A 27,581-nucleotide genomic window follows, 5' to 3' on the forward strand; every position below is an offset into this window, starting at 1 on the left:
TGAAGGATTACTTTTAATTTGAGTAAATATAGATTTTTAGAAAATTTAAAAAAAAAAAACATAGTAGCAGCGCGGTACGGTAAGATTCGATACACGAACTGGAAGTCTCCCTTCGAAGATTATTACGACACTTACGTGTGCGCGCGCTAATGCACCGTCCGTCTAAACCAAGCCCACGCCCACGCCCACGCCTGCGCCTTTTTTTATGACTATTATTACTAAGGGGAAGTTTAATAATGTCATCCTTATAAAATTACTAATAACATTCACTTTAGGTAAACATAGGCAGGGCGGTGCGGTGCGGTGCGGTGCGGCGCGGCGCGTTTCGATTCACGAACATGACGGGAGAGATGAGACTCTGGCGGTCGGGTGTGAATTAATACACGAACTGTTTGTCACCGCCGTCCGTATTATATACAATGCACGCACGCACCTGCCAGCCTTAAAAGTGAGAGTGGGCGTGGGCGTGGGCGTGGGCGTGGGCGTTGGATTGGTAGAGGGGGTGGGCGTGGGCGCGCAAATGTACCGCCCCTCTGAACCACGCGGCAATCACCCGCAAGCATCGCGCCCACGCCCACGCCCACGCCCACGCCCACGCCCACGCCCAAGCCCACGCCCGTTCTCGTGCAAGAGGTGTTCCTGGTGGTCCCTTTTTTCCTTTAATTGGATATTAAAAAAAAAAACCCATTTAAATATGTTTAATTTAATTTGTTCACTAACACATTAGGCCCGTCGCGACGCGCCACTACTATATGGGGTGGAGGTGCGAAGGTGACGGCGACGACGAAATACCCGAGTCTAAAGGAGTAGTCTGATTGCTGCGGCGCCACACAAAGTGGCGTTGTTCAGACTTCTCTCTCGCGTCTCTGCGTTAGTTTTGTTGTCACGTTCGCATTTCTCTAAAAAAGAGGTTGGTTGTTCTTTTTTTTATTATATTATGTTTATTTTATTTATTTATTTTTATGGTATTATTTTTTAATATCATATTAATATTGTACCCCCGATGAACGGCGTCGACCGACGGAATCGCGTCTGGGCAATTGTATGGCATTAATGTGTGAGATTTTCAGAGTGTATATTATTATCGATTGTGATATGATGTGCTCTCTCTCGGGTCGAATGTGTTAACTGTCAGAAATTCCCTCTGCGTTATTTCGTTATTACATTTCAATGTAAAATCAAACGGTCGTTAAAAGTTTATCCAGCTAAACAGTTTAATATAAAAACTGTACATTCAGATGTGATATTTTTAATACAGCTCTCATAATACGGGACCGGCGTGGCGCGCTCACAATCGCAGACTGTTGCGTTCGTTTGTGCGGCCTTGCCCCCTGTGTTTATGCGCGCGTGGTGTTAAAAATAATATAAAATGGTGTTATAAAAGAAGTCTCTCAAGTACCGGGCGACGATCTCCGGGTGTCGTACTCGAATATGTTATAAAATCATAGCTCGCAAGAGCGTCAATGTGTGTTAAGTCTCGTTCAAAGAACCTTCAATGCTTGGGACCACGTCGCACGGCTTCCTAACGGAGGCGGTGCAACGTGAAATGTGTCCTCGTCCTGCGGGGGCGTCTGGGTTTAATAGTTCCGCTCGTCGAATGCTGACGGCGGGGCGAAACTCTCTCGTCTCGCAGCACATCATAGAATAAATTTTGTCGGGCACCGCGTCGCCGCTCTTAATAGAATGGCGCGCGACGTGCTTCGACCTTCCGTCGTGAGATGGGGCTGCAGCGCCGTGAACCGGAGCGGCGGCTCGCTCGCTACGGAAGGGGCTCGCTAACTGCGCGCCTACGTTCCCCTTAGTTAACAGCTACGGGCGTTACGTGGCGTGAAGTATGTGGATAGCTCCCTGGTTGATCCTGCCAGTAGTTATATGCTTGTCTCAAAGATTAAGCCATGCATGTCTCAGTGCAAGCCGTATTAAGGCGATACCGCGAATGGCTCAATATATCAGTTTTGGTTCCTTAGATCTTACTCAGTTACTTGGATAACTGTGGTAATTCTAAGCTAATACATGCAATCAGAACTCTGACCAGTGATGGGACGAGCGCTTTTATTAGATCAAAACCAATCGACGGAGGGCCTCGCGTCCGAAGTCGTTAATTTTGATGAATCTGGATAACTTTTGCCGATCGCATGGTCCAGTACCGGCGACGCATCTTTCAAATGTCTGCCTTATCAACTTTCGATGGTAGTTTCTGCGACTACCATGGTTGTCACGGGTAACGGGGAATCAGGGTTCGATTCCGGAGAGGGAGCCTGAGAAACGGCTACCACATCCAAGGAAGGCAGCAGGCGCGCAAATTACCCACTCCCGGCACGGGGAGGTAGTGACGAAAAATAACGATACGGGACTCTTACGAGGCCTCGTAATCGGAATGAGTACACTTTAAATATTTTAACGAGGAACAATTGGAGGGCAAGTCTGGTGCCAGCAGCCGCGGTTATTCCAGCTCCAATAGCGTATACTAAAATTGTTGCGGTTAAAAAGCTCGTAGTTGCATTTGTGCGCCGCGCTGTCGGTGCACCGCATCCGCGGTGATACTGACACGTCTGCGGAGCATATCGTCGGTGAGCCGGCGGTAAAACGCCGGTTCAATATCAAAATCCTATCGCGGTGCTCTTCGTTGAGTGTCGAGATGGGCCGACAATTTTACTTTGAACAAATTAGAGTGCTCAAAGCGGACTCAAAATGCCGCTTGAATATTTCGTGCATGGAATAATAGAATATGATCTCGGTTCTATTTTGTTGGTTTTCAGAACTCCGAGGTAATGATTAATAGGGATAACTGGAGGCATTCGTATTGCGACGTTAGAGGTGAAATTCTTGGATCGTCGCAAGACGAACATCAGCGAAAGCATTTGCCAAAGGTGTTTTCATCAATCAAGAACGAAAGTTAGAGGTTCGAAGGCGATTAGATACCGCCCTAGTTCTAACCGTAAATATGTCATCTAGCGATCCGCCGACGTTACTACAATGGCTCGGCGGGCAGCTTCCGGGAAACCAAAGATTTTGGACTCCGGGGGGAGTATGGTTGCGTAGCTGAAACTTAAAGGAATTGACGGAAGGGCACCACCAGGAGTGGAGCCTGCGGCTTAATTTGACTCGACACGGGAAATCTCACCAGGCCCGGACACCGGAAGGATTGACAGATTAACAGCTCTTTCTTGATTCGGTGGGTGGTGGTGCATGGCCGTTCTTAGTTGGTGGAGCGATTTGTCTGGTTAATTCCGGTAACGAACGAGACTCTAGCCTGCTAAATAGGCGTCGTCATTTAGGTGTGCGCGGCTTCGGTCGCGCAACTCACTGGCGGCGTATTAAAATTCTTCTTAGAGGGACCGGCGTCTTCGAGGCGCACGAGATTGAGCAATAACAGGTCTGTGATGCCCTTAGATGTCCTGGGCCGCACGCGCGCTACACTGAAGGAATCAGCATGTTCTCCCTGGCCTAGAGGCCCGGGCAACCCGTTGAAACTCCTTCGTGCTGGGGATTGGGGTTTGCAATTATCCCCCATAAACGAGGAATTCCTAGTAAGCGCGAGTCATAAGCTCGCGTTGATTACGTCCCTGCCCTTTGTACACACCGCCCGTCGCTACTACCGATTGAATGATTTAGTGAGGTCTTCGGACCGACACGCGGTGGCTTCACGGCCGTCGGCGTTGCTGGGAAGTTGACCAAACTTGATCATTTAGAGGAAGTTAAAGTCGTAACAAGGTTTCCGTAGGGGAACCTGCGGAAGGATCATTAACGTGTAACGTCTGCACGGGTCGCCGCGGTAAACGCGCACGCGCACCCATGTTTGTACGATTATGTTAAAGACCAAACCAAAACAAAAACAAAAACCCGTCTAGTATAAGTATGACCGTCGCGATCGGTCCGCCGGACTGTCGGTTGCATTCAGCTGTCGCCACAATGACACTAGCCAATATAATCGACGACACGGCGCGGTCCGTCGGTTGTCTTTACTCGGACACCCCAATATTGTTATCTTTATATCCGTTAAGATGAGAGTCGTTATGTTACGATCGCATTGGATATATATGATGACAAAAACGTTGTATATAAATATACCATGAAACAGAAATGTTAAACTATTACCCTGGACGGTGGATCACTTGGCTCGCGGGTCGATGAAGAACGCAGTTAACTGCGCGTCATAGTGTGAACTGCAGGACACATTTGAACATCGACATTTCGAACGCACATTGCGGTCCGTGGAGAAACATCCAGGACCACTCCTGTCTGAGGGCCGGCTGCATAAAAACAAATACCACACTGTTCGTGGCGCGCGGCTCAACAACCTTTCATTAGGGCGAGACGCGCGCACACGGACACATGGCGGCTCCGTGAGGCTTAGCGCCAATCGGTCCGTTTAAATATATAAAATGAAATAATGTGTGCGTGTCGTTCGAGGCGCGCCAAGCTCTCGCCGGCTCGGCGCCGTTGCCGCTAGCCCGTAGCAGCAGCCGTGGGTGCGGTAGCAGCGTCGCTACGCGCGCGCACGATCGCTTCGATCGATCGACCCTTCCGTTAACGGTTAATCGATCTAGTGTCGAACGCGATACGTGCGCTATGCGTGGCGTACGTCTGCGACGCACGCACGGTGCGGGCATGCGAAACGTGCGCTAAGACGCCTACGAGAGAGACGCGTCGCGTTAACGACACGCTCTGCGCATTATTTCGACAATGAGTTTTCGGTGTGAAGACCCAATTCATTTGATAACCGCACCCATAAGCGCGCTTTGTTGTTTGTAGCGTGTAGTAGTCTAATCGAATAAGTAATCTAATCTGAAAACTCCGTAGGCGGACTCGACGTCCGGACTCGCGAGGCGGCGCCGTTCGCGCTCGCGCCAAAGCGGCGCGAGAGCGAGCGGCGCCGTCTAGCTGACGGATATCGCGTCTGCCTCCACTTTTATCGTTGGCCTCAGATCAGGGAGGATCACCCGCCGAATTTAAGCATATTAGTAAGCGGAGGAAAAGAAACTAACCAGGATTTCCTTAGTAGCGGCGAGCGAACAGGAATGAGCCCAGCACTGAATCGCGCGGTTTTAACGATCGCGGGAGATGTGGTGTTCGGGAGGTTCCGCTATCTCGTCGTCGCCGCTCCTGTCCAAGTTCGTCTTGAACGGGGCCGTTTTCCCGTAGAGGGTGCCAGGCCCGTAGCGACGGAGCGAGGCGGCGAGAGGGCTAAGTCAAAAGAGGGCTAAGGCATAAGTCAAAGTCTTAAGTCAAAGACATAAGTCAAAATCATAAGTCAAAGTCGACGGAGTAAGACAAAGTCATAAGTCTACATCGTAAGAGATAGTCATAAGTCAAGGTCATAAGACAGTCATAAGTCAAAGTCATAAGACTAAATCATAAGTCTACATCGTAAGAGAAAGTCATAAGTCTAAGTCATAAGACAGTCATAAGTCAAAGTCATAAGTCAAAGACATAAGTCAAAATCATAAGTCAAAATCATAAGTCAAAGTCGACGGAGTAAGACAAAGTCATAAGTCTACATCGTAAGAGATAGTCATAAGTCAAGGTCATAAGACAGTCATAAGTCAAAGACATAAGTCAAAATCATAAGTCAAAGTTATAAGTCATAAGTCAAAGTCGACGTCGTAAGACAAAATCATAAGTCTACATCGTAAGAGAAAGTCATAAGTCTAAGTCATAAGACAGTCATAAGTCAAAGACATAAGTTAAAATCATAAGTCAAAAACTAAGTCAAAGTTATAAGTCATAAGTCAAAGTCGACGTCGTAAGACAAAATCATAAGTCTACATCGTAAGAGAAAGTCATAAGTCAAAGTCATAAGACTAAATCTTAGACTTATGACTGTCTTATGACCTTGAGTTATGACTATCTCTTACGATGTAGACTTATGACTTTGTCTTACTCCGTCGACTTTGACTTATGATTTTGACTTATGTCTTTGACTTAAGACTTTGACTTATGACTTACTTATGACTTAGACTTATGAATTTCTCTTACGATGTAGACTTATGATTTTGTCTTACCACGTCGACTTTGACTTATGACATTGACTTATGTCTTTGACTTTCGAATTACGACATTGACTTAGACTTATGACTTTGAATTTGACTTATAACTTTGACTTAGTTCTTTGACTTATGATTTTGACTTATGTCTTTGACTTATGACTGTCTTATGACCTTGAGTTATGACTATCTCTTACGATGTAGACTTATGACTTTGTCTTACTCCGTCGACTTTGACTTATGATTTTGACTTAGTTCTTTGACTTATGACTTTGACTTATGACTGTCTTATGACTTAGACTTATGACTTTCTCTTACGATGTAGACTTATGATTTTGTCTTACGACGTCGACTTTGACTTATGACATAACTTTGACTTTGTTTTTTGACATATGATTTTGACTTATGTCTTTGACTTATGACTGTCTTATGACCTTGACTTATGACTATCTCTTGCGATGTAGACTTATGACTTTGTCTTACTCCGTCGACTTTGACTTATGATTATGAATATAAAATTTAGCAATTCATTGCTTAACAATTATTCATTGTAAAGTCAACATCTCCTGATGATGCTTCGGTTTCGGAGCGAAACGTGCGTAGAGGGTATATTGCCGAAGATCTGTTTGGTGTGGGGTATAAGGATTGAAGAAATTATAAATTACACCACACAGATTCTCCTGCTTTTCGCGGAGTATAGCAAATTAAGCTTAATTTTGATAATATATCATGTATTTCCGCAAAGTAACGCCTGCTTCTATCCAATATTATCTGTGTACACTTTAGTGTCTCAGCTAACAGCTGGTGTTTCAGGTGTGCACGGACCTAAGTCAAGTGCACACCCAGAGTAAAAAAAAAAAAAAAAACTTAATAATTAATTAAGTTAATTATTAATGTTGTGGGTTTGTATGCAGTGGCGTGCACAGGGTTTGTGATCAGGGTATGCATAGAGCAGGTACATGGCATAAAATGGAAAAAAGTCCCCTCCAATACGGGTTATATAAGATAATTTGGGTATGCAGTGCTTTTGTGCATGTTGTGCGCCACTGTTTGTATGTGTATAGGATTGTGCTTGAGGGAAATGTCATGTCTGTGTAGAAGGTTGTGGTTGGACATTATTGTGATTGTGTGTGGGTTCACCAGTTCGATGTGTAGGCTCTTCACTACCCTGTAAGAATTTACGGACTATCCTGCAAGTGTTCAGGATTACAGCTTTTTGGAGAGATTTGTAGGTGAATTCCGGTAAATTGAGTAAGCTGAGTGACTGGTGAAGTTGTTTGGGAATGACACCTGTAGTGGATAATACTATGGGAACTATGCTAACTTCATTAAGCCGCCACATGCGCTTTATCTCGTCTTTAAGGTCTGTATATTTAGAAAGTTTTTCGGATATTGTGTTTTGTAAATTATGTGTGTTGGGTATAGCTATGTCTATGATGATTGCAGTTCGGTTCTTTTTATCTTGAAGTGTAATGTCAGGTCTATTGTAATGGATTGTGGTTGCGCCAAGTTATAATTAAGTCTTAAATAATAATTTAAAATTTCATTGGTGTTCCTATTCTCCCATATCCAACCTAAAACAGCACTGAACGATTCTCCGTGAAGAGACTGGCGCCCTCATACGCCTCAAAAACACTAGAACGCAGAGCTGTCACTCAAATTAACGGAAGCAAACGATTAAGACGTTTGCGGACGACTTGCTTTCCGATTGCGAAAAGTAACGGGCAATACGAGTTTACTGGCTGCCTGAAAATAAGCCATAAAATATCATAATATACCTTAGAAGTTTCAATGAGATCCTTTTAAGCATAATTCCTATATTTATGTGTGTGCCGAAATATAACATAAGTGGTGGTGTTCGAGAAGAGAGGACTTCGTGAGGAATATTTGGATCAACGGACGGCGTGCTCCTACCCATGAAAAATAAGGTCAAGTAAGTGCTGTCTTCCTTGTGCTCTGATTCCTTTGTATCTTTCTTTTGTACACCAATTTACCGCAAAAAAATACAGTCCACTCATTCGAAAAATAAAAATCTTAAATAACTTAATATAACTTGGCGCATACATATTTATTTGGTTCCGTCGAGCCGGATATTTACAGCATTTCCTTCATATTAACGTATTGAAGCATTAGTTTCCTTGTTAGAATACTTCTATAGGCTCTAATAATTGAAATAATATAATTTTAAATAAAATAGGTCATTGCGTCATCTATTTTCTTTGTCTTAATACTGGCATAAGCGGCATTATAGCATTGAGCTAGCTATTTCCCCAGTTAGACATACTAATTATCTACACATATTTATGTATATTTCGATAAATATTAGTGTATTTAAATTGAATTAACAATTAAAACAAATCTTAAAACTTGCAATTATTAATTATCGTAGTACCTTCGGTTGTGAAACATTTACTCAAGAGTCGTAAGACCTAGCATATAAGGTCGAGATTTGTCTATACGAACCTCTGGTCGATCGAACATTCGATATAACCCGACCACGCGTAATATCGAACGAAGCGCGCTTGCGCATATTATCCGCACTCCGCGCGACCTACTTAATTTACCAGTATATGATTGGTTATTAACCTATCATACTCACATAAAAATATAGGTATTTCGTGATTGTTAGATAATTGTCTCACTTACACTTTAGTAAAATGCCTCCTAAAGTAGATTCTAAAACTAGCGAAAGTGATAAGGAGATTCAGGATACTAAACTGTCTATCTTAATTGCTAAACGTGAAGCTATATTCGGTATCATGCAAAATGTCTTTGACTTATCTCGTGAACCCGATGTTCATACGAACGTTGAAAAAAGAGAACATTTTCTAGACGAATCTTCACAAATTGATTCATTGCGTTTAAAGTACGAGTCTATTGTAGACGATTATAATACACGTTTATTAAACTTAAATTCAGATGCAAAACCTGATTACAAAAGTCTGTATGCTTTTGAGACTTTGTATAATAGGGTCAAACGAACTCATACAAAATGCTCAACTTTAAATACGACACCAGAAATACATAATGCGACCTCCGCGCTGCTAAAAGCCAAGCCGAAGCTAGCTCCCATATCGATATTAGAATTCGATGGTGACATTAAATCTTTTCAGATGTTTTATACGACCTTTAAGTCAGTAGTAGATAATAATCCATCACTCACAGATGCAGAAAAGCTATTTTATCTGTTACCGAAGCTGACAGGGAAGGCAAAAAGCGCAATCGCTGGAATTTCTCCGTGTGCTGAGAATTATCAGCTCATTTTACAAACACTCGTCAATAGGTTCGATGATAAACGTATGTTGACTTCCGCGTACCTACATGAATTATTTCGCTATAAGGGTTTTCAGACTCCCTCTGCGACTAACTTTGAAGATTTCATAGACCGGTTCGCTGGCGCAGTAAGCGCTTTAAAAAACCTAAAGTTAGATAACCTAGCTGATCTTATCATACTACATATAGCTACACAAAGGGTCGATACTGAGAGTGTACGCGCGTTTGAAATTAAATGCGGTAAGAATATACCTACTTTCGACGACTTTGTGGAATTTATCACAACACGCGCGAAGGTGTTTGAGCGTACGAATACGAATGTCACAAACCCTTCTAATACACGTCATAATAAAAATATAAAACATTTGAATAACGGGACTTCTGGCAATGCGCCGAAGTATCAGGCCTATATAAGCACGGTTGATAAGCCTACGTCCAAGTGTCTATGTAGAAATATAACACATGCGCATTTATATAAATGTGTTGACTTTAATAAATTATTAACTCCTCAAGAACGTTTTAAGTGCGTCAAGGAGAAGAATGCCTGTGTGAACTGCCTGTCTATAAAACATAAAGTCGGGCAATGTGAAGTCTCCCCGCACTGTTCGTGTGGTCAGAAACATAACAAAAGGCTGCACTTTGACCAACGCGAGGAACATTCCCGCGCGCCTCAGTTGAATACCGTCATGCCGCCACCGAACGCACCTACCGTTACCGCGTCATCGCCCGTAGCGGATGATCGCGCCGACGTAGCACTGTGCGCTACGCGCGTAAGCCCGTCTACAAGCGCTACGCAGGTGTATAATAGCAATTTAATGAATCGTGTGGAAGACAAGCGAACTACTGTCTTATTGGCTACCGCACAAGTTGCTGTTTACGACTGTAATGGTGAACGGCAAGTTATACGTATATTGTTGGATTCTGCTTCGCAGGCCGATTTCCTCTCAAAAGAATGTTGTGATCGCTTGGGTTTGCAAACTAAATTCACAGAACGTACTATCGTGAAGGGGTTCGGTGGAATTGAGAAGGTTGTACAATCCAGCTCGGTTGACTTGACGTTTTATTCGCGTTTTGATGATAACGTTAGTTTTAATATCTCGCCACTTGTTGTTGATAAAGTGACAGACAAATTACCTACGGCTGTGATAGATACGGCAGTCCTATCACACCTTAAAGGTATTCCGCTTGCCGATGCGAGTTACGGCGTACCTGATAAAATTGATGCTTTAATAGGAGCTTCCCTATTTCCACATTTGCTTCTCCCCGACGACGTCCATACGTCACGTCGCGACCCGTCGGTGCCCGTTGCATTGCGCACGGTGTTAGGTCTGGTGTTCATGGGCAATGCGCCTACGATACCTACTATAAATACTCATACGGCCTTGACATGTTGTTTCGTTCAAGAGCCTCCTGCTATTGACTCTTTAGTCAAGCGTTTCTGGGAACTTGAAGAACTTCCTTCCGCTTCCATTCAGAATCCTGATGATAATGAATGCGAAGACTTCTACACTTCGACTACTGTCCGAGATCCCGATACGGGCAGATACGTTGTCGGCCTGCCATTTAAAGAGGATCTATATTCCCTAGGGAATTCTTTGGACATAGCTAAGAAACGTTTCATCTGCCTCGAAAGAAAGCTTGAAGCTTCGAATAAATTGAGGTCGGCATATGATGATGTCATAAAAGGTTATCTCGCGAAAGATTATATTTCTCCCGCGCCTTCATATGATTCTAAAGATCCTGTTCCGATTTACGTGATGCCACACACGGGGATTTTACGTGAAGACAAACTCTCGACGAGACTGAGATTAGTCGTCGATGCTTCTTGTCGTTCTAGTTCTGGAAAGGCACTGAACCATCTGCTACATTCCGGTCAAAATTTACAGGGAGATCTTTTTAAAATAATTTTGAATTTTCGTCTGCATGCAGTGGCAATGACAGCCGACTGCCGAGAACAGTTTCTACAAATCGTTATGCGCGAAGCTGATCGTCGCTATCAATGCTTCTTATACCGCTTTAATCCACAAGACCCTCTTGTGCTATACCAGTTCAATCGAGTCTGTTTCGGTCTCACTTCCAGTCCCTTCCATGCACTGCGCACGGTAAGACAGCTGGTGAATGACGACGGCGCAAAATATCCACGAGCGAATAGCATTGTGCTACCCGCGCTTTATATGGATGACGTAGCTTTCTCGCTTCCAAGCGAACTAGAGGCAGTCACTGTGTCGCTGCAGATGATCGATCTTTTTAAGGGTGCACAGTGGGAATTAGTTAAGTGGAACAGCAATTCTCGCGAGGTCTTAGATAACCTTCCTGCGTCCCACAAACTTCCGACTGAAGTGGAGTTTGACAAAACCATGCACCATAAAATACTTGGTCTGCATTGGTATACTGGAAATGACGCTTTCTATTTTAAAATTTCTGTGCCCGACGATGTGACATGCACTAAGCGCTCCATCTTGTCGACTGTTGCCCGTCTGTGGGACATAATGGGCTTCGTTGCTCCCACAGTCGTGTATGCCAAAATATTAATTAAAATGCTTTGGCAATTAAATCTTGATTGGGACACTGTAGCTCCACCACACATCATTAAGATGTGGAGACAGTTTTGCGATGAGTTGCCAGCTCTAAATAAGCTACACATACCGCGTCATGTGGGCGTGACAACAGACTGTGAGGTCACTCTCCTGGGACTATCAGATGCTAGTCTCGCAGCCTATGGTGCTGTCGTTTATTTACACGTTAGCTCCCCTACTGGTAACACTGTGCGTCTTGCTTATGCGAAAAGTAAAGTTTCGCCGACGAAACCTCATTCAATTGCTCGTCTCGAACTATTAGGTGGCGTCCTACTGTCGAAATTGCTTCGTACAGTACATGACACTTACTCTGAGCGTATCCCAATCAAGGCTACATATGCATTTCTCGATTCCAAAGTCGCCCTATATTGGATAAAAAGTTCACCGCATAGATGGCAGACTTTTGTCGCGAATCGCGTTGTACAGATAACTGAGAATATCTCACCAGACAACTTTTATCATTGCCCCGGCACTGAGAACTCTGCTGATATTCTATCGAGAGGTGTAACTCCTGAGAAGCTTCTCTCACACCCTCTGTGGCTGCATGGTCCACCATGGGCATCAATGCATCCGTCTCAGTGGCCACTCAAAACTCTAGAGGGAGAGTCTATTGAAGACGTACCCGAGAAGAAGGTTCTTATACACACTGTGTGTAAACCTATACTCCCGAACGACTTACACGAGCTTGCTCTCCGTTTTTCTTCGTGGAGCAAACTTCTACGTATAATTGTATACATTTGTAGATTTGCTAAATTACTGCCTCGTCGCGGCACTAGTGCAGTTACCGCTGACGACTTAAATTTCGCAGAGAATAGAATGCTTCGCGCTCTGCAAAATCAGCATTTTGCTGAAGAATATTCTCTTATTAAAAATAATAAAACATGTTCACCGGCATTTAATCGCCTAAGACCATTTATTGATGATGGACTTATCCGCGTTGGTGGTCGTCTCGCCAACTCTGGACTTAGCTTTGAAAAAATACATCCGGTTATATTGCCTCGCAATGGCCACGTGGTAAATATAATCATTGATTATTACCACATTAAACATTTACATGCTGGACCCGAACTCCTAATGGCCCTGCTTCGTCAGAGGTACTGGATTCTGTCGGCACGCCGTATTGTCAGGCAAAGAGTACATATGTGCAATACTTGCTTTAGATTTAAACCGCGTCCAACCATTCCGCTGATGGCGGATCTTCCTGATATACGTACACGTCCAGCGTTGAAAGCCTTTAGTTTCACCGGCTGCGATAATGCAGGTCCTATACCATACGTTCCTGTACGCCGCCGTGGCGTACACAGCGAGAAAGCTTATATTGTGCTGTTCACGTGTCTCACTACGAGATCTACGCACATTGAGGTCGCTACCTCACTTAGCACCCCCAGTTTCCTCGCCGGGTTTAAAAGATTCCTATCACGTCGTGGTCCTGTTCAGGTGCTGCATAGCGACAATGCTAAAAACTTCCAGGGTGCTGCTTCTTACCTTCGGGACCTCTATAAATTTCTAAGAGAGGAATATTACCCGAAGCTAGAGCAGGAATGCGCTGAAAATCGCATAACTTGGAAATTCATCTGTCCCAATTCCCCACACTTTGGAGGTTCATGGGAAAGTATGATCAAGGTGACTAAGACGATCCTGTTCAAGGTCATAGGGCAACAGCTCCTTTCTTATGAGGAACTTTGCACTGTGCTCATTCAGGTCGAATGTCTTCTCAATTCGCGTCCGCTAACAATACTAAGCTCTGACCCTGCCGAACCTTCGGCTCTTACTCCAAGTCACTTCCTACATACTGCGTCTCTATTCTCCTTGCCTGCGCCTGATGTCAATCCAGACAAAATTAACTTGGTTGACAGGTACTCGTTAATAGATAAAATGGTCCAATCGTTTTGGAATCGTTGGAGGATGGAATATTTGCACGGATTGCAAGTTCGTTTGAAATGGAATACGCCTTCCGTACCTATTACGCCGGGAACTGTCGTCGTAGTTATAAATGACAACGTACCGCCTCTGGCTTGGCCTCTAGCAGTAGTAGAGAAAGTGCATCCCTCGAAAGACGGCGTCATACGCGTAGCGACCGTTAAAATTTCCGGGAGAACTTACGTCCGTCCGGTCGTTCGCTTATGCCCTCTTCCGACGCAATAAGCGTAACAATTATAGTTTCATAATTTAGTACTAAGTAGCTCATACGTTAAGACTTTATTCTCTTTTATAATAATTCTACAAATAATTAATATTTTTTAATATACTTTCGTAAATATACACATACTTATATGAAATACGCCCATGCGCAATACGCGTTCTTAAAAGAGGCAATTCTACCTCATACCTTATGAGAGCTTTTCTTAAAGGTGACCCTTTAAGGGCGGGTGAATGGTTGCGCCAAGTTATAATTAAGTCTTAAATAATAATTTAAAATTTCATTGGTGTTCCTATTCTCCCATATCCAACCTAAAACAGCACTGAACGATTCTCCGTGAAGAGACTGGCGCCCTCATACGCCTCAAAAACACTAGAACGCAGAGCTGTCACTCAAATTAACGGAAGCAAACGATTAAGACGTTTGCGGACGACTTGCTTTCCGATTGCGAAAAGTAACGGGCAATACGAGTTTACTGGCTGCCTGAAAATAAGCCATAAAATATCATAATATACCTTAGAAGTTTCAATGAGATCCTTTTAAGCATAATTCCTATATTTATGTGTGTGCCGAAATATAACATAAGTGGTGGTGTTCGAGAAGAGAGGACTTCGTGAGGAATATTTGGATCAACGGACGGCGTGCTCCTACCCATGAAAAATAAGGTCAAGTAAGTGCTGTCTTCCTTGTGCTCTGATTCCTTTGTATCTTTCTTTTGTACACCAATTTACCGCAAAAAAATACAGTCCACTCATTCGAAAAATAAAAATCTTAAATAACTTAATATAACTTGGCGCATACAGATTGTTCTATCTGTAAGAATTGCACGGTCGTAATACAGTCTGTATTCGTTGTTTTCGAGAACTGATTCTGGTACATATTTATAATAAGGTATGGGTTTCACACTTGATATGAGATTATATTTGTAAGCTAACTTCTGATGGATAATATTTGCGACTTGATCGTGGCGGTGTTTATATTCTGTCTGCGCTATTAATTTACAAGCGCCTGTTATGTGCTGTATGGTTTCAGAAATACTATTGCATTTTCGGCACAAGTCCGTAGGCAAGTTTAATATCCTCATTATATGTCTTTGGTAGTTGCGAGTTTCAATTATTTGGTCTTGTATAGCAATCATGAACCCTTCAGTCTCAGGGAAGAGTTCGCCACGACTTAACCAGGCGTTCGACGCTGCTTTGTCGACATTAGGTTGGCAGAGGTCATGTCGATGTCTCCCATGTAGAGACTTTCGGGCCCACTCATTTATTTTTGTCTGTTCTGTGGTTTGTGTCTCATTTTTTTGGAATGTTTTGTCTCTCATTTTTTTGGAATGTTTTGTCTTGGAGGTTCAGCTGTGTTAATTTAGCGTCACATTGGACAGTCGCCTGATGAAGACCGGATGTGGTTGATTTTTTGTAAAAGTAAGATCGGAGTGTCGTTATTTGTTTATTGTGTAGGTTTTGGATATCTATTATTCCTCTGCCGCCTTCATGGCGTGGTAGTCTGTCGTTGAAAGCATGCTCGTGGATGATGTTTACGGTGCTTAGTTAGTGTTGTGTTTATAATTCTTTGAATTTTCTTTAATTCTGTTTTCGGCCAGTTAATAATGCCAAATGAATATGTTAAAATCGGTATAGAAAATGAGTTAATAGCTTTGATAATATTTCGTGACTTTAATTGTGAATTTACGAGGGAGTTGAGTCTATGTTTAAATTGTTGTATTAGTTTGGTTTTTGTGTTTTTGTTCTCTATTAACTTCCCCTGGTTATATCCTAAATACTTATAAACTTCAGTCTCTTCTAGTGAATTGATTTGCTGTCCAGCTTCCATGTGGTAAGTGTGTTGTAGACTTTGTCCATCTTTGATTGCATTAATTTTGCATTTATCAATGCCAAATTCCATACAAATATCTTGAGAATATTGCTCAGTAAGATTACCTTATTGATACAAATCTTTTTGTGTCGTGGCATATAATTTTATGTCATCCATATACATGAGATGATTTATCTGGGTAGTTATCTGTTCGTTCATGTTATTATCCTTTGTGTATTTTAAGGGATAGCCTACGTTTGCAGCAATCAGTACATTGGAGAGTGGATTCAAAGCTAGGCAAAACCATAGTGGGCTCAAAGAGTCACCTTGGAAGATACCGCGTTTGATATGCATAGGTTCGCTTTCAGTGTGTGATATTTTAAGTCGTGTGGTCCACTTGTGCATTACAGTTTGCAGTAAGTTTGTTAGTGTAGGATGTATTTTATAGATATCTAAGACTTTTAACAGCCACGAAAGGGGTACGGAATCATATGCTTTCTTGTAATCAACGTACATAGAGTGAAGCTCTTTTTTCTGTTTTTGTACTAGCCGTAATATCACAGAGTCGATTATAAGTTGTTCTTTGCAGCCCTGACTATATTTCCTGCACCCTTTTTGTGGTTCAGCTAGAATTCTATTGTTTTCAATGTGGTCGTATATTAAACTAGTAATACAGGAACTAATTATTTTATAAATAGTTTGGAGGCTGTAATTAATACTAATAATTGGTCTGTATTTGGCTGGGTTGGTTGGATCTGAAGGATCCTTTGAAATCATGTAGGTTGTTCCTGCCATTACATAGTCAGGTATAGAGGGATCTTGAAAGATGGGTGTATGCAAACTTCTTGTACCAGAAGTTGTGTATCTTATCAGTTCCAGGGGCTTTCCAATTATGCAGTTTTTTTATGACATTTTGAAATGTCTCTATTGATATGAATTCAAAGGGCATTGGCTGTACGTGTCTATTTCTATCGTATTCATCTCTGATCCAATCTGCTTTATCATTATGATCTTTAGGTTTCTCCCATATGTCAGCCCAAAATTTTAGAACCAGATCTGGTTCCGGAGTGTTAGGAGTAGAGGGATGATTACTTGATGTATTATTAGATGTAGATAATTTTAAATTCCGATAGAAGTTTTTTTCGTTGTTTTTAAATTGGTTGTTTTGTGTTTTGCGTAGTGTACATGCTCGATATCTATTAATTCTACTGGCTATAACTGTAAGTTTTTGTTTGAGAGTATCTATAAATTGTGTAATGCATGAGTTTGGTCCCTCATGTATAGAATGTACCTTGTATTGGTCCATTATTTTCCTTACTTGCGCTGTCAGCATTGGGCTTGTATTTCCGTTACGATATTGAATCAATCTGCCTATTTTTACTTTAAGATCTTCTCTCTTCTTCTCTAATCTTCTTTCCCAATTCGGTTTTTTAGGTCCCATTCTGTTCGACTGTTCTGCAGTTATATCCATTTTTGCACCATTACATTTAGCCGCTGTCCATGCTGCGCAGTATATTATAGTTTGTAGTGTTTTAAAGTCTGTGTCTGTATTTAAATACTTTGGTAGAATTTTATTATCAATGTAATGTATAATTATCGAGAACTTTTTCGAAGATTTCTGCTTCCAGATGAACGGTCTAGTAGTAGGATCGGTATCAGTGTACTTACTAAAGGTTTCTTTAAATGTATTATCTATATCATGGTTAATATGGACGAGTGAGTTATTATTACTTTTTATAACATCAGTCTCACTCGTTACTTCATCAGTTGTATTTCGAGGATAAGGATAAGTAGCCAGTAAATTATAATGTGGAAGTAAATTAATATCACTAGTGTCGTTTGTAGTTAGTGTAACATTGTTGGGCGTTTCTTGGTAATTTAAATGAGGTAATTGTGCATTTTGTGTGGGTGTATTTATGTGAGTGATGTTCATATTTAAAACATCGGTCTTTATTTTCTCTATTTTTTTGATATCTAATAATCGATTATTTACTATAGAGCGCCTTTGATTAGATAGTCTTTGTGGAGAGATGTTTGAAAGGTCTGGATGGATATCAATAAACTTTTTATGTAGTTTCGTACTGTTATATCCTTCCCCATGCTAGCAATAATGCTGAGACAGTGATGCCTCAGTCCTATTGCATATCAAATATAATGGAAAGGGACAGTCAGTCTTCCACCGGCATTCAAGGAAAATACTCGTGTTTTATTGACCAATCCCATATTGTTTAATATTTTCTATTTCCTTTTTTTATATTAAAGTTTCTATAGCAAGTAATAAATCTTTTTTTTAAAACTTAAATCGTGTAACCCCCGATAACAATGGTGGCAGCGGTGGGATATTAAATCCCCGGACTCAAAAACCAGTGTCGTGAAGTGAAAAGTGCCAATACTAAAAACTGTTCTAATCTCCGTATCCTGAAAGAAAGAAAGTGTCGCGGAACCTATCTACCACTGTCGCTGTATCTTGGTTCCGGTTTCGTCGTGTCCCGCACTGTATCCTGGAAGAGCCGTAATAATATCATCCAATTTGTTCCCCGCTGAATCCCAAGACGAAAACTCAAGATTTACCTCCAGCGAGCTACATCCTGAAAAACAAGTACCATGTTCCTGCTAACACTGTGAGTTATACCTTTGTGCTTATAACTTAGTGTAAAACCAAAACATTCCATCCATTCGAAGATCATTGTTTATGAACGATAAGACTCTGCCGAACGTTTCTCGCCCACACGCCGTTTCGAAGAACTGATAACACCGAGTCGCACCTGTGTCTTAATGCTAGTTTTAGATACTTTTAATTTGTACCATTATAATAGCTCGTATAATTATTCACACTAGTAATTTAAAGATTCATTTGCTTTTATAAATTTTTTGTTATACTTATGTCAAAACTGAAAGAAATAAAGGACGAAGACTCTCAATACAAAATGTCAGATATTGATTTAAACGTTTTAATTAAATTCATTGGAACCTTCGACGGTACCAGAGAAAAGTTGACTCCCTTTATTAATAATTGTCGTAATGCGATTAACCTTGCATCGGCCACACAAACAGAAATTCTTTTCAAATATATCCTTAGCCGCCTTGAAGGCAAAGCAGAAACTGCATGCGCTGTAAAGGAATTCACAAAGTGGTCACAGTTAGAAGAATTTCTAAAAACACAATTCGGCGACATAAAACATTATGCTTATCTTCTCTCCGACCTGCAGGAATGCAAACAAGGTCGCAACGAATCCGTGAGCCATTACTCCTTAAGAGTTGAGGCTTGTCTCGCAAAACTCTTAACCGAAATAAACATTTCAATTCCAACGAGGAAGAAAGACGAATTAGCCGGCCGTGTAGCCGCAATGCAAGATTTAGCCCTCAACGTATTTATGATTGGTCTTCAATCATCGCTATCCACGGTCGTTAGATGTAGGGACCCCAACACTCTTAATGAGGCAATAAATCTTGCCACTGCTGAGGAAAAAATCGTAGGAATCAACAACCGAAAATATACAAACCCGACCACAGGCTCCTTTATTGCGAATAACTTCGAACAGCGCAGACAAAATCACTCAACTGCAACATACTCAAGGCCACAGTTACAACCTCAGGCTCAATTCAAACCAAGCTCCAACACACCCGTCTGCAGGTACTGCAAAAACCTTGGTCATACTATAGAAAATTGCAGGAAACGACAATACAATAACAATAGACGTTTCAACAACATAGAAAACGCACATAGTCCGAATCGTCAACCTCCAAATAGTTTCCTACCGCGAAACCGGATACACCTGACTAACTCTTCAGACGATCAATGTTTCGGTGTAGACAACCATAATAACGATCCTTTAAACGAGTAGATCTTCCCGTCCGGTATCGTATGGGAAAATTAAAAACTAAAATCGATACCCCAAAATTCACTGTATCTAAGCCTACTAACAAACAGGGTAACCAGCCCCAAACTTATAGTGGCACTATCACTGTATCTAAGCCTACTAACAAACAGGGTATCCAGCCCCAAACTTATAGTGGTGCTATCACTGTATCTAAGCCTACTAACAAACAGGGTATCCAGCCCCAAACTTATAGTGGCGCTATCACTGTATCTAAGCCTACTAACAAACAGGGTATCCAGCCCCAAATTCATAGTAGCCCTCTCACTGTCTCCAAGTCTACTCGTAATCACGGTAACCAACCCGAAATTCGGAGTGAGCATCTCACTGTCCTTAGTGCCAAAGGTAACCAAATACATACCTCTACCGCTGTTTCCTCTACCGCTGTTTCCTCTACCGCTGTTTCCTCTACCGCTGTTTCCTCTACCGCTGTTTCCTCTACCGCTGTTTCCTCTACCGCTGTTTCCTCTACCGCTGTTTCCTCTACCGCTGTTTCCTCTACCGCTGTTTCTAATCCCACTAATGAATCCAAGAACTCACATCGTGAAAACACTGACGCTACAAATACACCAAAAACAGACTCAATTCAACCGCAAACTAACCTTGTCTCGTTCACTGCTAACTCGTGTCCTTCATGTTTTATACCTGGCAGAAATAAGGAATCATTAAAAACATACAACATCAACACAAATCCAACGAGAAAATACTTACCATTTCTAAAAGTCCAAACCTCTGTCTCTACTAAACCACTGAAACTTCTTGTCGATAGTGGCGCTTCCATAAGTCTTCTGAAAGTTAACGCTATCGAAAAAATGCCTGAATTAATAAAACATATCATAAGTTTTAGCGGGTTAGGTTCAACAAGTAATCCAATGCTCTCATTCGGACACATATCAATGAATTTTGATTCACTAAATAACCATTTCTATGTTATACCTGACCTCGATTTCCCATACGACGGAATAATTGGTAACGATTTTCTTACTAAGCATAACTGTATAATTAACTACGCCGAAAGTACACTGAAAATTCATAAAACGAAACTTAATCTTAATTTTACTGAACCAGTTTTTACTATTCCTCCCCGAACAGAAACAATAATTGAATGTTCTGTGCTCAATCCGGAAATAAGCGAAGGACTTATACTTGATCAAAATCCGATGGAAGGCCTACTTGTAGCAAACTGCATTGTAAAGGTTAAACCAAACTCCAGAGTTAATATTTCTGTCGTAAACACCTCCGAATCCACAGTACATGTAGATTCAAACCTAAAATTTCAAATTCTGCCTTTAGAACAAACAAATCATCAAGAGGTATTTTATTCAATTGATCATAATATCTCTCGTAGCACATTGACTCGAACCGAAGAGGTACTAAACCTCTTGCGTATCGGTCATTTAACTTCTGAAGAAGCAAATGCTCTATACGAGCTTTGCTCAACATACTCAGACATCTTTCATCTTTCGGATGATAAATTAACGTGTACTGAAGCATTAGAGCACGAAATAACCACATCTTCCTCAGTCCCAATTAATACAAAATCATATCGATTTCCTGAAATACATAAACAAGAAGTACAATCTCAAATAAATAAAATGCTTGATAATGGAATAATTAAACCCTCTACATCCCCATGGTCTTCTCCGATCTGGATCGTCCCCAAAAAACTTGATGCATCTGGTCAGCGCAAATGGCGAGTAGTCATCGACTACCGTAAATTAAATGATATAACAATTGGTGATTCTTACCCTATCCCCAATATTTCAGAAATACTAGACCAACTTGGAAAATGTAAATATTTCAGCACCCTAGATCTTGCATCTGGATTTCACCAAATAAAAATAGCTGAACGAGATGCCCCTAAATCCGCTTTTTCAGTCCCTCAGGGACATTTCGAATTTACTCGCATGCCATTTGGGCTTAAAAATGCCCCTGCTACCTTCCAAAGACTAATGAACACTGCTCTCTCTGGTCTCCAAGGAATCCAATGCTTCGTATACCTCGATGACATCGTAATTTATTCATATGACCTAGACACACACATGAGGAACCTCTCAAACATTTTTGATAGACTAAGAAAATTCCATTTAAAGCTTCAACCTGACAAATGCGAGTTTCTCCGTAGGGAAGTCTCCTATCTTGGTCACATCATCACCGACGAGGGTGTAAAACCTAATCCTGAAAAAACAAGAGCAGTAGAAGAGTTCCCGATCCCCAAGCGTCCAAAAGATATAAAATCCTTTCTGGGATTAGTATCATACTATCGACGTTTTATTCCAAATTTATCCAAAATCGCTAAACCACTCACAACTCTTTTGAAAAAGGATATATCATTCGTATGGGGTAATGAACATCAACTAGCATTCGAACATCTAAAGAATGCACTAATCTCAGCACCCATTTTAGCTTATCCTGATTTTACAAAACCATTTTTACTAACGTGTGATGCGTCCAACTTCGCAATTTCTGCTATTTTATCTCAGGGTTCAGTAGGCAACGACCGTCCCATTGCATATGCATCCCGGACCTTGAACAAGGCCGAGTGCAATTACAGTGTAACCGAGAAGGAATGTTTGGCTATCATTTTTGGCACAAAAACCTTTAGACCATATTTGTATGGACACAAATTCACTATAGTTACGGATCATCGCCCCTTAAAGTGGCTGTTCAATTGTAAAGAACCGGGTTCAAAATTAGTAAGATGGAGGCTCAAATTAGAAGAATTCGATTACGAAGTTATGTATAAGAAAGGAAAAATCAACAGTAACGCTGACACACTGTCACGTTACCCAGTTAACCCAATCATTGAAGAAAACTCGGATCCGCAACCTTCAACTTCCGGGTTTCCCAATGATCACCCTACTCTGGAAACTGAAACTCCGGCCGACATTCTCGATGATTTAATCGACCTGGGTGACTTGAATATTAGTCCACTTCAAAATCCAAACATCGACTTTTCCCCGCTGAATCTTCCATCTCCTTCAGATCCTCTTGTTTTACCAGGTGATATTCCACCTAACCCCGTTTCTCCACCAGAAATTCCAACGGTAATAGAAAAAGAGACTTCAGAAATTCCAACCCAATCCAATTCACCTACACATTCCAATAGAGATTATTCAGAATTCTTGAAATCCTCAACTAAACCAAATGAAACTTGTAACACATACATTAAGGAGCACAATGAAAGTCTTCTTAAAAGTACTGTTAAAACAATAATTATTCCTACGTCCATTGATTATGATGAATCGAATCCTTATGTTCAAGACATAATTGCCTCTACAGGTGATTTCTTTTTAAACGATGAGCGTGAGCTGCACTCTTTTAAGAAAATAGACGCAAACAGAAAAACTTACTATTTCCTTTTTACTAAAGTTTACTATTTCGATACTTCTACCTATCCTGATATTTTTAAAGCTTTAAAATCAGTCAGAGACGATATCATGCTTACTGGCGACATCAATGAAATAGCCATACACGATTTTAAAAATCCATTCGAGCAAAATTCCTTTGTAAAAATTTATACTATGCTTATGTATCTATTTAATAACACTAACATTACAATTAATATTCATCATAATACCATCATTTACCTTACCCCATCTGAAGTAGCCAAGGTCCTGAAAGAAAATCACGACATCCCGATTGCCGGACACCTCGGGTCCAATAGGATGTATGATAGAATTAAAGAACGCTATTACTGGAAAGGAATGCGTTCCGAAATAGAGGACTACGTAAAACACTGCGGCCTATGTCAGTCAAACAAAGCTCTTCGTAAAATAAATAGATCCCCAATGCAAATCACAACTTCCTCAACTCGTCCATTCGAAAGAATAAGTCTCGATATTGTAGGCCCTCTGCCTGAAGCTGGACAACTAAATCTAAGATATATACTTACCCTACAAGACGATCTGACAAAGTTTTCTATTGCATATCCCATCTCAAATGCTACTGCAGAAGAGTCTTGTGAATGTCTCGTGCACTTTATAACTCTTTTCGGAATCCCAAGGTCAGTTCTTACGGATCAAGGAACAAATTTCACCGCTGACTTATTTAAAAGAACTTGTGATTTCCTTAAAATAAAACAGATCTGGTCTTCGCCTTACCATCCGCAGACCCAAGGGGCACTCGAGAGGAGCCACTCAACCCTAAAGGAGTACCTGAAATCCTTTGTTAACGAGAATCAGACGAATTGGCATAAATTTGTGTATACCGCCATGTTAACCTATAATAGCACTGTCCACACTACGACCCGCTTCACTCCATATGAACTCGTGTTTGGACACAAACCATTCATCCCAGACTCTGTTTTCGAACTACGAACCGACATAACATATCCTGATTACATAAAAATGCTCCATCATCGCCTCAAAATATCTCGGGAAAAAGCAGTAGAAAATATTCGAGCCTCGAAAGAAAAATCAAAAAGCTATTATGATAAACACAGTCGTTCAGTACAATATAAAGTTGGTGATTTCGTTTACTTAAAATCACACCATCGACTTCGGAAAGCTCTTTCCCCACTGTGGAAAGGACCTTACAAAATCATTAAAGTACACAGTAATAATACTTTAACTCTATTAATAAACCGACGCCACGTATCTCACCACTTTGATGAAGTCAAACATGCAACTCAAAGTAGTTAGAATTCGTCATTGCAATCATTCATCTTACAAAATACTAATCTTTTAAAAAATAAATTAGCATAGTTGTTATAATTTGCAGAATCCTCGCCACTCACTGTAACGCCGCCCTGGGTATTGATGGCAATCAATATGTGGAACCCATTACAAAGAGTCCTGGTATACTCTTCGACCCTGTCGGAACTTTAAAATTAATTAATGACCAATTTCATATTGTAATTCCTATGGACGTCTCACCATATAAAGTATACATTGAAAATATTCATGAAACATTTAACCTTGTACGCTTTCAGTGTCGAGAAAACAGTGGTTTGGACAACATAAAGTATCAGAATATTCTACAACCTTTAGATTCACTATTCAAAGATATTTTACGTGACTTCGACTCTATCTCACACATAATATCTAATGGCATATCAAAACGATCAGCATGGTTTGCTGGTGTAGGTGTTGTATTTAAACACATTTTTGGCACTATGAATGAGGATGATGCCAAACACTATAACGAAGCCATTAAGACCTTGTATGATAATGACAAGATCATAACTAATTCTGTTAAGAAAAGTATTATTGTATCCCAAATAGCAATGTCAAATATGAATCAATCCCTGCAAGAAATGAATCTGAACCAAGCTAAGCTAAGCGATGCTATTGACAGAATGTCTATAGCAGTAAATAATGTTTCTCAAGCCATACAATTAGATAACTTCAAAACAAATCTTAACTCCATTTTAAACATATTACAATCAAGTCTATTGACTCTTTCCTTCAAAGTAGAGGACATCCTTAACTCTATTCTGTTCGTTAAAGCTAACATACTACATCCGTCTGTATTAACTCCAAATCAATTGTATAGAGAAATACTAACTAATCTTAAAGTAGTTCCTAAATATAGAGATTTCCCAATAAGTCTAGATTTAAGTAATATCCATGTTCTGCTGAACATCGCTGATTTAGTTTGCTATTATCTAGATAATAAGTTAGTTTTTGTCGTTAAGATACCTTTAGTAAATGCTCTAGATTATAATTTATATAAAAGTATACCTTTACCAACTTCACATATAGCTGAAGATGCTAACTCATTTGCGATGATTATACCTTCTTCCGAATTTATCGCACTAAGCAAAGACAAGTCCTCGTTTACGTTTCTCAAGGATACTAGTCTCTGTAAGAATGTTATTACTATGAAAACGTTTCTTTGTGATATGACAGATATTTATATTGTAGCTGGAAGCCCATCCTGTGAAATAGAACTAATAACAAAAGCTGTAACGAAATTGCCTCAAACCTGTCAGTACAGGATCGTTTATGGCGATTTAGATATCTGGCATAAACTACATAACGAAATATGGGTATTTGTTCAATCAAAACCCGCAAAGTTATCTATTGAATGTATAAATAATAAAATAACGGAATTAATTATCTCCGGAACCGGTGTACTTACTATACCACTAGATTGCATAGCTTATCATAAGAATTCTAGATTTGTAAGTAAACTATCAACTAGTATTAATGTTCCCATTGTAAAACCAACTTTTAATATCCTTAATGACAGTTGTTGTACACTAGATCGTCTTAAGGCAGTAAACCTACCAAGTATTAAAATCCAAAATGTCAACTTAGAAAACCTTAAAACTTTAGATTTAGTATCGGATCAAGTCGTGAAAGACTTAGATTCAATAGCTAATCCATTAAAGTGGAATAATCATGTTACTTTTCCTATCTTAAGTATTGTATCTTTTATTTTATGTCTCTGTTTACCTTTAGCTTATATTTGTAAAAAGCACAAGTATTTCTACAAATTATTTAAGAAATCCGACGATCCGATCCCAGAAAGTTCTAATGTCGACCCTGAAGTCCAATCAATCGAACCTCGCTTACGCATTGGCTAACGAAAACTTACCCTTTCCGTAAGTTTCCTCTTAACATGGGGGTTGTTATATCCTTCCCCATGCTAGCAATAATGCTGAGACAGTGATGCCTCAGTCCTATTGCATATCAAATATAATGGAAAGGGACAGTCAGTCTTCCACCGGCATTCAAGGGAAATACTCGTGTTTTATTGACCAATCCCATATTGTTTAATATTTTCTATTTCCTTTTTTTTATATTAAAGTTTCTATAGCAAGTAATAAATCTTTTTTTTAAAACTTAAATCGTGTAACCCCCGATAACAGTACGATGAAGTACCTAGGACTCGTCCTCGACAGCCGATGGACGTTTGAAGAGCACTTTCGGCGTCTTCTCCCAAAGCTCGTGGGAGCCGCTGGAGCCCTGAGTCGGCTCCTGCCAAACTTGGGCGGACCGAGCTCGCGGTGTCGCCGCCTATACACGGGCGTGGTGCGGTCCATGGCGCTCTACGGGGCGCCCGTTTGGTCGGACACTCTGACTGCTCTGACTCGGGCCCTGTTGCGAAAACCGCAGAGGGTCATGGCAGTGAGAGTGATACGGGGGTATCGCACCATATCGTGCGAGGCAGCCTGTGTATTGATAATTACTAATTTAAATGTAAAGAAAACTAAAAGGGCACCTAAATTTATATGGAAGCGGTTTTTAGATAGAATAAATGATGACAATTTTTCAAAAGATTTGCAAAATATGAAAAGATTTCAATTTACGGAAAATACCAATGTAATCGAACGTGTAAAGTGTTTAAATGAAGCAATACTACTAATTTTTAATAAACATGCACCACTACACACACATAGCATGATCGCTTAATTAGATTACAAAGATTTAAGACCCATTAGTATACTACTTGTTCTTTCCAAAATTGCGGAGAGAGTAGTATGTACTCAATTAACAAAGTTTCTGGAAAATGGAAAAATGCTACCTGAAATACAGTCTGGATTTCGCACTGGGTACAGCACCGCAACTGCGCTTGCAAAAGTATCCGACGACATTCTTTGTGAATCAGACAAAGGCATGGGAAGTATTTTAGTGCTCTTAGATTTCTCTAGAGCCTTTGATTGTCTCAATATGGATTTATTAATTGCTAAGTTATTGTACTACGGTATATCGAGCACATCAATTAAATGGTTTTCATCTTTTTTATCCAGTCCAGATTCACTTTCAACAGTACGTTGAAAGTGAATCTGGACAGGGTGAATTAGTACAATAAAACGTAAGAAATATTAATAGGGGCACTCCACAAGGATCTATATTAAGCCCTATACTTTTTATTTTGTTTACGGCCGATCTTGTCAATTCTATAAAACACTGTAAAGTAGACTTATATGCTGATGACACCCAAATTTATTATTCTTTTGACCCTC

The 27,581-nt window shown here is 40.7% G+C and overlaps 2 protein-coding genes and 2 non-coding genes across 4 annotated transcripts; all 4 read left to right on the forward strand.

Moving 5' to 3' along the window:
• The first annotated feature begins 1,845 nt into the window (after positions 1-1,845).
• LOC120635501 lies at positions 1,846-3,747 on the forward strand. The gene has a single exon (XR_005659293.1). It is a non-coding gene; the product is annotated as a small subunit ribosomal RNA (ribosomal RNA).
• A 348-nt stretch (positions 3,748-4,095) lies between these two features.
• On the forward strand, positions 4,096-4,252 carry LOC120635496. The gene has a single exon (XR_005659289.1). It is a non-coding gene; the product is annotated as a 5.8S ribosomal RNA (ribosomal RNA).
• A 4,392-nt stretch (positions 4,253-8,644) lies between these two features.
• Positions 8,645-13,981, forward strand: LOC120634992. Its single transcript, XM_039905900.1, has 3 exons — positions 8,645-9,284; positions 9,774-10,166; positions 10,437-13,981. Exons 1-3 carry the CDS (start codon positions 8,645-8,647, stop codon positions 13,979-13,981), a joined length of 4,578 nt encoding a protein of 1,525 aa, XP_039761834.1.
• Positions 13,982-20,817: 6,836 nt separating this feature from the next.
• LOC120634993 lies at positions 20,818-27,419 on the forward strand. Its single transcript, XM_039905901.1, has 4 exons — positions 20,818-23,175; positions 24,600-25,285; positions 26,484-26,742; positions 27,366-27,419. Exons 1-4 carry the CDS (start codon positions 20,827-20,829, stop codon positions 27,417-27,419), a joined length of 3,348 nt encoding a protein of 1,115 aa, XP_039761835.1. The 5' UTR covers positions 20,818-20,826.
• The last annotated feature ends 162 nt before the right edge of the window (positions 27,420-27,581 follow it).

The sequence above is a fragment of the Pararge aegeria genome, chromosome 26 (assembly GCF_905163445.1).
Source record: "Pararge aegeria chromosome 26, ilParAegt1.1, whole genome shotgun sequence".
NCBI lineage: Eukaryota > Metazoa > Arthropoda > Insecta > Lepidoptera > Nymphalidae > Pararge > Pararge aegeria.

Coding starts and splice junctions, on each gene's coding strand:
- LOC120634992 (XM_039905900.1), top strand. CDS start 8,645: ATGCCTCCTAAAGTAGATTCTAAAACTAGCGAAAGTGATAAGGAGATT. Junction 9,285..9,773: donor CAATAGGTTCGATGATAAAC/GTATGTTGACTT, acceptor TAACTCCTCAAG/AACGTTTTAAGTGCGTCAAG. Junction 10,167..10,436: donor TGGTGAACGGCAAGTTATAC/GTATATTGTTGG, acceptor CACACCTTAAAG/GTATTCCGCTTGCCGATGCG.
- LOC120634993 (XM_039905901.1), top strand. CDS start 20,827: ATGGAAGGCCTACTTGTAGCAAACTGCATTGTAAAGGTTAAACCAAAC. Junction 23,176..24,599: donor CATTCGAGCAAAATTCCTTT/GTAAAAATTTAT, acceptor GTACGCTTTCAG/TGTCGAGAAAACAGTGGTTT. Junction 26,743..27,365: donor AACCGCAGAGGGTCATGGCA/GTGAGAGTGATA, acceptor TTTTTTATCCAG/TCCAGATTCACTTTCAACAG.